General features: G+C 35.1%; 1 protein-coding gene across 6 annotated transcripts; it reads right to left on the reverse strand.

Moving 5' to 3' along the window:
• Positions 1 to 155: 155 nt before the first annotated feature.
• Positions 156 to 13,601, reverse strand: si:cabz01074946.1 (SLAM family member 9). Of its 6 annotated transcripts, none has more exons than XM_049568769.1 (8): positions 13,463 to 13,601; positions 7,097 to 7,306; positions 6,902 to 7,012; positions 5,481 to 5,756; positions 5,221 to 5,331; positions 3,043 to 3,075; positions 2,890 to 2,929; positions 157 to 2,794 (listed from the first exon to the last, which is right to left on the reverse strand). In XM_049568769.1, exons 1-7 carry the CDS (start codon positions 13,497 to 13,499, stop codon positions 2,892 to 2,894), a joined length of 816 nt encoding a protein of 271 aa, XP_049424726.1. In that variant the 5' UTR covers positions 13,500 to 13,601; the 3' UTR covers positions 157 to 2,794; positions 2,890 to 2,891. The 6 variants fall into 6 exon arrangements, with proteins under 6 accessions (XP_049424729.1, XP_049424725.1, XP_049424728.1 ...); XM_049568770.1 differs by having other exon boundaries at positions 158 to 879; XM_049568772.1 differs by lacking the exon at positions 3,043 to 3,075 and having other exon boundaries at positions 156 to 2,794.
• Between the last annotated feature and the right edge of the window lie 421 nt (positions 13,602 to 14,022).

Consider the following 14,022-nt stretch of genomic DNA (forward strand, 5'->3'; position numbering starts at 1 on the left):
ATGCATGACCTACCAATACCTACACTCTTCTGTAAGTGGGGTCAAAAATGACCCCAGTTAGAATCAATGCGTTTTATGTGATAAACTTAAGCAATTTCTTTCATTTTGGTTAAAGATGATGATTTGTATTATATTTTGGTCAACAAAAGAATGATTTCATGCTTGACATATTCATTTATCACTTTTTATTAACATTTTGACAACTACTGACATCACTGAATAATCAATAATAGTATAATAGGCTACCTAACAGGTTAGATTTTATGACAAGGAAGCTATAAATATCATAGTAAGTCTGCTTATCTCTACACAGCAAATGCAGTAATGTTAGCTAGCTTACATTACAGTACTAACATTACATAGTAGTGTTATGCCCAGTCTAGGGGTGTCTGGGACATGACATGAAAGACCCCCATCTTCCCCAAGTCCCAAGTAGCCACAATGAAAAAGTCGTGCGGAACGATCAATAGTACGAATTTATTTACAATATTTAAATAACAATTAACTGAAATAATAGCTTCAGGGTGGACTAAGGCCAAAATGACAAACAAAAACAATCCTGCCCAGGGAGTAAGTAAATAACCTAACCAAACAAATTAAAAAAAAACAAATGACAAAAAGCTTACCTCCCTAACTAAATAAACAGGAGAAAAAAGGGTAACAAAACTGGCGGTCCACCCCTATGTCTTTTACACAATAAAGATTTACTAGAATACAGAAATTGCTGTGGCCGGTTGGGAGAGGAGGAAGGTGGAGTCTGCCTGCTAGCTCGAAGCAGCTCCCATCTTGGTCCTTTAAAAACCGAACGCCCTCAGCTGCAGCCAATCACAAACAAGGACAGATCCAATTCACCAATCACCGCCGGGCTATGGCAGACACCTATTTGCATACAGAAAACAGAATACGCACAGAGAACACATGCAGCAAAACCCAAACAAAAAGAAATTATGACAGCAGTCGTAACAGTAGTTAGCTAACTAGTACCTACATTGTAGTTAGCTAACACTAGCTAACTGTTAGCTAACTACAAAGTAGGCTAATTTGATGACAATAATAGTATACTTTATCACACAAAAGTCATGGATGTGGAAAATAAGTTCATATTTTATAACGTCATATGTATTCCAAGATATAAAACGAATATAATACTTAGATGTATGTTGCTGTATAAAAATCCTCCTGGGTGGTGAGACTGCTGACATTAGATGTGTAAGTGTGACAGTAAATGTGTACCTGACAGTCACAGTCGATAAGAATCAAAGATTCCTAAGTCTAACCCTTGATATTCCATAGGAAATGCTGGGGTCATTTTTGACCCCACTTATGGAAGAGTGGGTGATACAAAAACAACAATTTCTTAAAATGTATATACATTTTTTTTAATGCAAATGGCCTCATGTCAAAAACATGTTTTATGAGGAATACCTGGAATATGAAATGATAAAAACTTTTAATTCCATAGATATTCAAGAAAAACAACCCCGGGGTCATTTTTGACCCCACTTATGCATCTAAGGGTTAAACAAATCTGATATGGGCTTTGGTGCTGCACACACTGTGCACAAAGAGCGCAGAGAAGAAGAGAAGGAGCGCTGAGCTGCAGCCGCTGCAGACATCACTTCTCTGGGATTCTTTAAGAATATTTAGTCTGTTACGGAGATAATTATAAGAATTCATATGTGACTGTTTAATGAAATCAGAGCGGTCTGCTCTTGTACACAAACTTCACTCTACAAAATCTCAGGAGATGGATGGAATTTTAAAAAACGTAAATTAAATTGTATTTATAAACCAGCAGGACATGAAGCAGCATTTGACAGCATTATTCGTCCCACAGTGGGGAAATTTGCAACATTACAGCAGCAAAGGGATAGTGCAAACAGGACGTATCAGTAGAAAAAAAAAATACAAAGCAATATGCAAATATTTAGAGTAAGTAAACTGTACAAAAACAAAGGACAGAACAATAAGCAAACTGTATAAAAACACGAAGCAATATAATTAAGAAGTATCAAAAGAAGCAGATTATAATAAAGAGACAGACTGAGTGACTGATTAACATAATTGACCGGAAAGTGCAGGCACAGCACCAAACTCTTTCTCTGCCTATGCCGTTTGCAAACCGTAACCGATATTCATGCACAGCTTAGGCTACCTTTCGTTAGTATACCAGTAACACAAGGTCCTGCAACAACCTCCACATAAATGTATTTACAAAACTTCAGGCAAAATAGTACAAAACATTTGACAACACAATAGTTAAAATACAAAAAGTGCAAAAAGTAAATGTAGAAAATATTGCCTTTTTTTCATAACAATACAAAATATAAGCACAGTTAAAAAGTATAAGTTCACATGTGACAGGATAAAAAAGAAGAAACACTAAAGTAGACAAGAAATATAAAAAATCAAAACAAGATGTGATGGTTTTGCACCAGAGATGCAAAAAAATGCACAGTAGCCCATACCAGCCATATTAATAGCTGTACAACAGTATAATATAATGTAATTACTATCATTGTGAATCATTTGGTGCACCTGTGTTGGTTCTCTGGATTTTGTGCAGCTGTTCATTATATTAGGTCCAAACTCTGCCGATTCTCTCAAAATACACTTATTTATTTAATTTATATGTTCCTGCGTTCACTTTCTTATAATATCTATTATCTATAATATGCATCATGTAGTTTTCTTAATGCTGGTCTTTTTTTTTTTTATCATTATACAATACAATCCTAAAGCTACACACGTGGTGTAGACATCTTTTTATGGTGTCTTTGGTCTTGCTTCCTCACTGTAGCAAAGAGAGAAAACTTGGTCATTTCTTACAACTGTGTCGCCATTTATTGCTACAAACCTTGGACAGTTATTGCACGAACAGAAGCTAACCTTTAGACGTTAACATCTGTTGTTGTTGGAAACATTTTTCCTGAGGAAAAAAAATACAAATACAGAATATAAATTAATTACAAATTACAATTTATTTTAACAGCAACCATTTCAATCTGAATATAGCTATTTCAATTATTAATAGTAATGTACCTTTGAGGTGTGCAACGTTAGCTTTGATTTGTTCTGTAATTTAAAAACAACAACAAAAAACAAGGTCAATGTGTAGAATTAATTACTTTAAAGTTACAACTGGGTCATTTTATGGTAATGTTCAATCAGTTCTCAACACAGTGTGAAATCAACATCAGTAGCTACCATAAACTGTGTCAGGAAACGGTAACCTCAGGTCAAATGTTGTGTATTGTGTCTTGGTTTGATGTGCGGGCTAGAGCTTAGTGGAAAGAAAAGGGGTTATGAGACTAACTATGACTGTTAAAGGAAAGTGTTGCAAGGAAAGCAAGAGAGACCACAACCCGTAGTTTCAATCTGAATAGAGCAGAGGTGGGTGGTGCAAAGCCTGTCTGGGCACAGAATTGCCCAAAATATGCTTTAGCTCCCCCAGATCCCTACTTTGTTGTTGCGCCCCAGTATTTGTGATCATTTCAAATCCCCAAATTTGTTATAGCACCCCAAAGTTACAAAATTTTCTATGGCACACCTAAAATTTGTCATCCCTTTTTATTACAAATTTTGTAATAATTGCCCAAATTTATTTATTTTAAATCTAAAAATTTCTTAGTCGCCCATATGACTCAAAAAATATATAAATTAATATTCCTTCTAATCCCAAACTGTGTTGTAGTGCCCCCACTCTATCAAACATTAATAGAGTGTCACCAATATTTGTTTAACAACAATCCCTTAATGTTCTAAATTAACATTGTACCCTTGCATTTATTTTTATTTTATTTTTTTATTCATATCTTCTAATCCCAATTTCTTTTAATTTTGCTTCCAAAACCGAAACGTTAAAATAGCTCTCTTATTAATAGTATATTAAGGTAATCCTAAAATTTTCTTGCAGATCTGAAAGTGAGGTGTAAGCCTACAATATTTGTCATGATACCTCTAAATTCCAGCATTCAGCGTAGCACCCCTGAAAGGAAGTTATGTTTTCGCCGGTGTTGGTCTGTTTGTTTGTCTGTTTGTTTGTCTGCAAAATAACTCAAAAAGTTATGAATGGATTTTGATGAAATTCTCAGGAAAGGTGCATAATGGGACAAGGAACAGATGATAATTCCTTGATAATTTTGGTGGTGATCGGTTGAAGCAAAATGGATAAAATAATAAATAAAGTCTATCGTCTAACAGCCTGAGCAACAATTCCAATTTCTAAAGACGGTGAAAATAGCGCCATCTGGTGGCCAGAAAGCACGTCTTGTTCTACTACTGTTGTATTGTTGTAATTCTAAAGTTGAAATTAATGTTCTGTGTTGGAAAAAAGAAAGTGAAAAAAAAATACAAAAAAAAAACATATTATATTCTGTGTTATCAAAATTAAAACAAAATAAATACACCACAGTGTCTCCATGGTGAAGGCATATATAACCTAATAATGATAGTGATGCAAATAACCTAATTGTGATGCAGGCTGCAAAATCTGATGCAGAGGGGGAGGGAATATCACCTACTTGGCGGAGGTCTGCACTCTCTGAGTGCTTTTCTAGTTTTTTTTTTTGTTTTTTTCTTAATGCCAGAATTTGGTGTTCTACCCCTCATTTTTTAAAATCTTGCTCCTGGACCTCAAATATTAAGAAGAAGACATACTTCATTAATCTCCAAGGGGAAATTCAGTTTCTTCTCTTTCTTGTTATTTACATGTTACATATACACAGGCCTGAAATACACGCTCATGCACAAACAGGACATATACACATGTATTAAATGGAGAGATGTCAGAGCAAGTGGGCATGGACAGGTGCATGAGCAGCTGGGGCTGCGATTTGGACACCTGCCCAGCTTTCAGTCCACACTCAATATTTGGTCCAGATGGGGACTTGAACTGGCAGCCCTCTGGTCCCTAAGCCATATCCCTATGGCTCCCACAGTATCAATTACTTATTTTAAGTGTGAAAATTTGTTAAAGGGCCCCCACTCCAAAATAAAAAAAATTTGCTATAGTATCCCCTCAAAATGTATTACGTCCTATAACTCTTGGATGGTCCTATTGATTGGTAACCGAAAGTCAAGAAGGTAAGTCTTATCAGCACTATGAGCCTGCTGGAGCTGACATTAAAGAGAGGAGGAAGAAGACACAAACGTAAAGCTCTGATGTAATTTTATTATCAAGAATAGAATGTTCCTACAAGGATGATGTTCTCCTCTTACCTCCGAAAAAATATAATACAATCACTGTCAGTGCCCCTCCCAGGGCGCCTCCAAAGAAAAACGGAGCAGCATTTCTTTCCCTGGACTGAGGAGATGGCTGAGGCTTGTTATCTGAAACAACATGGGAGTGACAACCACACATCTGAAATGTGTTTCTGAGAACACCATTATTGTTGTGTTCAAGATTATTTTTATTGTCATCATATTGTATCTCATTTCATGGTATCATGTTTTCTCATTTAAGTCGATTGTGACCTTACCCTCACACTTTCTTGTCACAACACTTGAGGCCTTCTCCATATTCTTGCTGGAGGTGCAGTTAAATTTGACACTCTTCTGTGTGGTGTTGAGAAATGCCAAAAGAACTGCAGAGTTGTCATCAGGATTAGTCATGTTGAAGACCGTCATGCTGGAAGGTTCACCCTGCCAGGACAAGTCAACACCCTTTTCTGCTGAGGAACAACGCAGCCCCAACCAGCAACCTCCTTTTACAGATTCATAGGCGACAGTCTCTATGATTGGCATCTGGAGGCGTTCTGCACATCGTGAAATCAAAATTGTTGATTAGTATGAGGATATTCTCAACATATTCTTGACATAAGAGACACTAACATTCAGTGGCAAAATAATTGTTTGTATCTATACAAGAAAAGCATTAAAGATCAGTTGAAGAAAAAAAAGTTGCTTCATTTTGTTGAAGGTTGCTGTTGTTTTTTAAAAATGATTTACAGTAGAAACACATAAGTATCAAACTGTACTTCATAAAAGTGTTGTTAAAGTAAAAACTTGTCAATTAAAAAATGATTGACTAACTGTGTAAATACAATGTGTGATAATTGTTTTTTCCGCGTCAACATATTCAGCTTGATAACAAAATCTATGTTTTTGTCCATCTTGTCTCACTTACTGTGACTATGACTACAACTATGACTTACGTCATGTCATGATATACTGTAACTTTACTATACTATGACTTTTTTATGTTATTTGATATTTTGACTTTTTTTTTTTTTTACTATTTTCGACACACTGTGGCTTTTATTTTCTATTTTTATTACAACATACTATACGATGACGTTTTTAAGATATTTTTCTGACATACTATGCGATGACCTGTTTTGCAGATTTTTTCTGGCATACTATACTATCATACTGTCATGATTTACCATGGCTTTTTTTTTTATGATTTCTTTTTCTGGCATATTATACTATTATGACTAATATTTCTTCTGACATACTATTCTATATCACACAATGACTTTTTTGTGACATACTATACACTGACTTTTTTATGGCATATTAAACAATGACTTTTTTGATAATATTTTTTATTCCATGCTATCATATGTTTTTTTGTTTGTTTTTTTACTTCATATCACACTATGACTTTTTTGACAATTTTTGTCTGACATGCTATTATATGATTTTTAAAAAAGAAAATTCATATCACGTAATGACTTTTTTTATGATATACTATACAATTACCTTTTTTATTGCATACTATACCATGACTTTTTTTTCTTATGTGTCTTCTTTTTTAAATGATATTTTAATGGCATATTATTTGATGACTTTTTTTATGGCATACTGTATGATGACTATTTTATGGCATACTATACCATACTTTTTTGATGATATTTTTGAGACATATTGTACTATGACTTTGTTATGGCAAACTTACGTCTCACTGTGAGCTTAATCTTGTCTCCCTTGGGCTGTCCCGCAGTATTGATGAGGTCCACAGTGTATTCCCTCTCATCCTCTGTGGTCAAATTACTGATCGTCAAGTCACCTTATGAAGAAAAAGACACTGTCAAGAGGGAAATATAAAAACATTGTTTTTTTAACACTGACAGTTGATGGATTCTTCTTTTACCTGAGGAAGTTTTGAGGCTGAGTCTCCCTTTATACCGATCGACCCATTTGACGTTTTCATTCCCATTGTGAAAGGTGGCAATCCACGTGTTGTTTGAAAATATTGACCACACGATTGAGGAAAGATTCCATGATGGGTCAGCTTTTGAGGGCAAGGTGACCGTATCCCCAGGGTACCCAAAGACTTCCCTGAGGGATTTAACTAATGCCACTGTAAATAAAGTTTGAGAAAGATTCAGGGTGAAAATTGATTGCATGCATTTCATGTCACATTCAGTGGCCACAAAATTATGTCTGAGGGTTGCCATCGGCCTACTGACCACACCTTAAGATACTGATTAATATACGATGACTTTTTTATTCACAAAGATATTATGACGTTTTTTGACATACTATGGTATGACCTTTTCTTGTTTGTTTCATGCTATAAAATGACTTTTTTTAAGGATTTTTTTTCTGATGTACTATACTGCAACTTTTTTATGTGATATTATACGATGACGTTTTTACATGAATTTTGGCAACACACTTCACTATGACTCTTTCATGATTTTTTTTGACATACAAAAGTATGACTTTTTTTATTCTTTTGCTATGATATTTTTATGTGACGTTTTAAGCAATTTTAAACGACATGCTCTACATTGATGTTTTTATGCTATTTTGAACAACATGCTATACTTTAAAGTTTGTAAGCTATTTTGAATGACATACTATACTATACTATTTATGCAATTTAGAACAACATGCTATACTATGAAAATTTTATACAATTTTGAACGACATATACTATGACATTTTTGTACCTTTTTGAACGACATACTATACTATGACTTTTTTATGCAATTTTGAACGACATACTATACTATCACTTTTTTTGTGCTAAACTATGAAATGTTTCATGCGATTTTGAACATATTAACGATAACGTTTCTATGCAACTTTGAACGACATACTATACTATCACTTTTTTTGTGCTAATTTGAACGACATTCTATATAATGATGTTTTTCCCGCAATTTTAAACAACATACTATACTATGACGTTTTTATGCAATTTTGAACGACATATTATACTATGACGTTTTTATGCAATTTTGAACGACATATTATACTATGACATTTTTATGCAATTTTGAATGATATACTATAGCATGATGATTTTATGCTAATTTCAACGACATGCTATAATATGGCGTTTTTATGCAATTTTGATCAACATACTAAACTATGAAATTTTTCATGTGATTTTGAACATATTAACGATAACGTTTTTATGCAACTTTGAACGACATACTACACTATCACTTTTTTCTGCTAATTTGAACGACATTCTATATAATGATGTTTTTCCCGCAATTTTGAACGACATACTATGATGATTTTAGGCAATTTTGAACGACAAACCATACCAGAACATTTTTATACAATTTTGGACGACATACTTTACTATGACTTTTTGATGCAATTTTCAGTGACATGCTATACTATGACTTTTTATGCAATTTTCAACGACATGCTATACTATGACTTTTTATGCAATTTTGAACAACATACTATACAATGACTTTTTGATGCAATTTTTAACGACATGCTATACTATGACTTTTTGATGCAATTTTGAATGACATGCTATACTATGACTTTTTAATGCAATTTTCAACGACATGCTACACTATGACTTTTTATGCAATTTTGAACAACATACTATACTATGACTTTTTGATGCAATTTTTAACGACATGCTATACTATGACTTTTTGATGCAATTTTGAATGACATGCTATACTATGACTTTTTGATTAAATTTTCAACGACATGCTACACTATGACTTTTTATGCAATTTAGAACGACATGCTATACTATGACTTTTTATGCAATTTTGAACAACATACTATACTATGACTTTTTGATGCAATTTTTAACGACATGCTATACTATGACTTTTTGATGCAATTTTGAATGACATGCTATACTATGACTTTTTAATGCAATTTTCAACGACATGCTACACTATGACTTTTTATGCAATTTTGAACAACATACTATACTATGACTTTTTGATGCAATTTTTAACGACATGCTATACTATGACTTTTTGATGCAATTTTGAATGACATGCTATACTATGACTTTTTAATGCAATTTTCAACGACATGCTACACTATGACTTTTTATGCAATTTAGAACGACATGCTATACTATGACTTTTTATGCAATTTTGAACAACATACTATACTATGACTTTTTGATGCAATTTTTAACGACATGCTATACTATGACTTTTTGATGCAATTTTGAATGACATGCTATACTATGACTTTTTAATGCAATTTTCAATGACATGCTACACTATGACTTTTTATGCAATTTAGAACGACATGCTATACTATGACTTTTTATGCAATTTTGAACGACATGCTATACTATGACGTTTTGATGCAATTTTGAACGACATGCTACACTATGACTTTTTATGCAATTTTGAACGACATGCCACACTATGACGTTTTGATGCAATTTTTAACGACATGCTATACTATGACTTTTTTATGCAATTTTGAACGAAATGCTATACTATGACTTTTTGATGAAATTTTGAACGACATGCTATACTATGACTTTTTATGCAATTTTGAATGACATGCTATACTATGACATTTTTATGCAATTTTGAATGACATGCTATACTATGACTTTTTATGCAATTTTGAATGACATGCTATACTATGACATTTTTTTTTGCAATTTTGATCGACATACAGTACAGGCCAAAAGTTTGGACACACCTTCTCATTCAATGCGTTTTCTTTATTTTCATGACTATTTACATTGTAGATTCTCACTGAAGGCATCAAAACTATGAATGGACACATGTGGAGTTATGTACTTAACAAAAAAAGGTGAAATAACTGAAAACATGTTTTATATTCTAGTTTCTTCAAAATAGCCACCCTTTGCTCTGATTACTGCTTTGCACACTCTTGGCATTCTCTCCATGAGCTTCAAGAGGTAGTCACCTGAAATGGTTTTCCAACAGTCTTGAAGGAGTTCCCAGAGGTGTTTAGCACTTGTTGGCCCCTTTGCCTTCACTCTGCGGTCCAGCTCACCCCAAACCATCTCGATTGGGTTCAGGTCCGGTGACTGTGGAGGCCAGGTCATCTGCCGCAGCACTCCATCACTCTCCTTCTTGGTCAAATAGCCCTTACACAGCCTGGAGGTGTGTTTGGGGTCATTGTCCTGTTGAAAAATAAATGATCGTCCAACTAAACGCAAACCGGATGGGATGGCATGTCGCTGCAGGATGCTGTGGTAGCCATGCTGGTTCAGTGTGCCTTCAATTTTGAATAAATCCCCAACAGTGTCACCAGCAAAACACCATCACACCTCCTCCTCCATGCTTCACAGTGGGAACCAGGCATGTGGAATCCATCCGTTCACCTTTTCTGCGTCTCACAAAGACACGGCGGTTGGAACCAAAGATCTCAAATTTGGACTCATCAGACCAAAGCACAGATTTCCACTGGTCTAATGTCCATTCCTTGTGTTTCTTGGCCCAAACAAATCTCTTCTGCTTGTTGCCTCTCCTTAGCAGTGGTTTCCTAGCAGCTGTTTGACCATGAAGGCCTGATTCGTGCAGTCTCCTCTTAACAGTTGTTCTAGAGATGGGTCTGCTGCTAGAACTCTGTGTGGCATTCATCTGGTCTCTGATCTGAGCTGCTGTTAACTTGCCATTTCTGAGGCTGGTGACTCGGATGAACTTATCCTCAGAAGCAGAGGTGACTCTTGGTCTTCCTTTCCTGGGTCGGTCCTCATGTGTGCCAGTTTCGTTGTAGCGCTTGATGGTTTTTGCGACTCCACTTGGGGACACATTTAAAGTTTTTGCAATTTTCCGGACTGACTGACCTTCATTTCTTAAAGTAATGATGGCCACTGGTTTTTCTTTAGTTAGCTGATTGGTTCTTGCCATAATATGAATTTTAACAGTTGTCCAATAGGGCTGTCGGCTGTGTATTAACCTGACTTCTGCACAACACAACTGATGGTCCCAACCCCATTGATAAAGCAGGAAATTCCACTAATTAACCCTGATAAGGCACACCTGTGAAGTGGAAACCATTTCAGGTGACTACCTCTTGAAGCTCATGGAGAGAATGCCAAGAGTGTGCAAAGCAGTAATCAGAGCGAAGGGTGGCTATTTTGAAGAAACTAGAATATAAAACATGTTTTCAGTTATTTCACCTTTTTTTGTTAAGTACATAACTCCACATGTGTTCATTCATAGTTTTGATGCCTTCAGTGAGAATCTACAATGTAAATAGTCATGAAAATAAAGAAAACGCATTGAATGAGAAGGTGTGTCCAAACTTTTGGCCTGTACTGTATTAAACCATGACTGTTTTATGCTGTTTTGAATGACATACTATACTATTACTTTTTTAAAATGATTTTTGATGTCATATTTCACTATGACTTTTTGTCATGGTTTTTGAAGACATACTACAACTTTTTTTTAAATGATTTTTGACGACACACTGTACTATGTTGTTTTTTCATAACTTTTAATAGTATACTATGACTTTTTTTCATGATTCATGACGACATACTATTCTCTTTTTAATGTTTTTTTCATGACATACCATACTATGCTATACTATACTATGAGTTTTGATGACCACTGATATTTTTGTGACATACTTTAGTATGACTTCTTAAAATATTTTTCTGAAATGACTTTTTCCATGTCATGTTATGTCATGAGTATTTTATGATTTTTTCCCCCTGACATTCTACACTATGACTTGTTTAAATAATTTCTCTGGCATTTTTTATGGCATAATATGGTAAGAGTTCTTTATTGCATACTATGACAGTTTTTGGGGGGGCTTTCTGTGGCATACTATACTATGACACTTTTCAAATATTTTTATGACAAATGATAATTAGATTTTTTAAAAAGACATGCTACAGTATGATCTGTTTTAATGAAATTCTATACTATGGCTTTTTATGATATACTTTATCAGGGGTTGTTCACATTTTGATAACTGAGTGCCAATTTAGGGAGCCTGCACATGATTGAGGACCACTGGAAACAAAGCATCTTCTTCAGCCACAGCCACAAGCTGTGGCTCAGAGGTAGAGTAAGTCATCCACCAATTGAAAGGTCAGCGGTTCGATCCTGGGCTCCACCAGGCTGCATGTCGAAGTATCCTTGAGCAAGATACTGAACCCCAAATTGCTCCCGATGGCTGTTCCATTGGTGTGTGAGTGTGTTAAAAAAAAACAACAACTGAGTAGCAGGTGGCACCTTGTATGGTAGCCTTGGCCACCAGTGTATGAATGTGTGTGTGAATGGGTTAATGTGACTTGTAGTGTAAAAAGCGCTTTGATGACTAGAAAGGAGCTATACAAAATGCAGGTCCATCCATTTAATATCTCACTTACAAATGAAACTACTGAGTTATCCACAAAAATCACCAACTTGCGCTAACAGCACTAGCATAAAGAAATCATGTAATTCCCATGTCACTTGCATGTCATGTGCCCCTAGTTGCCATGCAACCAGTAGCTTCCTCCAAGTTGTCATTCCTAACCTGACAGATGCTTGTCAGAGGCATACAGTTTGACACAGTAGCCAAGTGATGTATTAAATGTAAGCTATTGAAAGTGAAGTATTGAAATTGACTGCAGATGATTGAAAAGCCAGAGAATCAACAAAGTGAGCACGAGTCATCATCTGGGCACCTCCGATGTCTGTAGCCTACAGAATGTCATGGCAATCCAAGTAACCATACCTTAGGGTGGACAGACCAACACTGACATTCCTAGAGCCACAATACTACCATGACTACAAACTATCATTTGGACATTTTCTCTGGGTACAGTATATGTAAGTACACATGTAAAAAAAAAAAGTGTTAACACTGAAAACTTGTTGGGGTGTAAGTTCATTTTGAATTTGATTAATATACTTGGTGAGGTACAGAAGTATTAAACATGATGTTTATCACGTTATTTACACCATGTACTGTATATACTTCCTGCTTTTTTTTGTTGGTGCGTAAATGTACAAAATAACCAATAACCTTCCCTTTCTTTTAACACAGAACATTGAAGCAAACCCAAGAAAGCCATTTTAACTGATTAGTGGTTAAAAATTAAGTGAATATCATTATATTTAAATCTATTTAGCTTGTTTATTTTTTTTATTTTACTGCCCCATTCCCACAGTAGTCGTATTTCTGTCACAGGGAGTCAGGAAGTAACCTATTCTGTCCTGAACTGTCATTTTAAATATTTCAGTTTTGTTTTGTTTTAATTTCTGGTCATTGATTGTTTTTAGTAAAAGAAAACAGGACCTACCTTGCAGGGAAAGAGTGAACAGGAGTTGAAGGTTCATTGTTTCTGGGTTAACAGAAACGCAGACTGCAGACTACATGTTACTTCCTTTTTCATGGTGACGCTGGCCACATGGTTCAAATTTCCCATGACAGCTTATCACCCCAAATTTCGAAAGAGATACTCAAATAAGCATCAGTTATTTTTGAGAATTTCTGATGATACATCTTCCAGGAATGACTAACTGGTTTGAGAGTCTACCCTCACCACATTTTTCATTCTAAAACAAAAAACCCCTAGCTGTACTTCTTGGGTACATTTCCCATATCAGTGTAAATTTTGAAACTGCGAAGTGTGTAGTGTCTATAATTTATGTTTTATATAAACCATACTTTCTCTTCTTAAGTGGACAGCAATTCCTGTAGGTACAAGCTGTTGATTACTACATAGTTAAAAAGCATTGGAAATTTTTGCATCATCGTCCTAGACTTCACACCCACGACCATACTCCCCCACACTTGAATGTTACTTCCTGATAACGACAAATTTCAGACAACTTGCGACATAGATGTGACAAATGCTTG

The sequence above is a fragment of the Epinephelus fuscoguttatus genome, linkage group LG23 (genome assembly GCF_011397635.1).
Source record: "Epinephelus fuscoguttatus linkage group LG23, E.fuscoguttatus.final_Chr_v1".
Lineage (NCBI taxonomy): Eukaryota > Metazoa > Chordata > Actinopteri > Perciformes > Serranidae > Epinephelus > Epinephelus fuscoguttatus.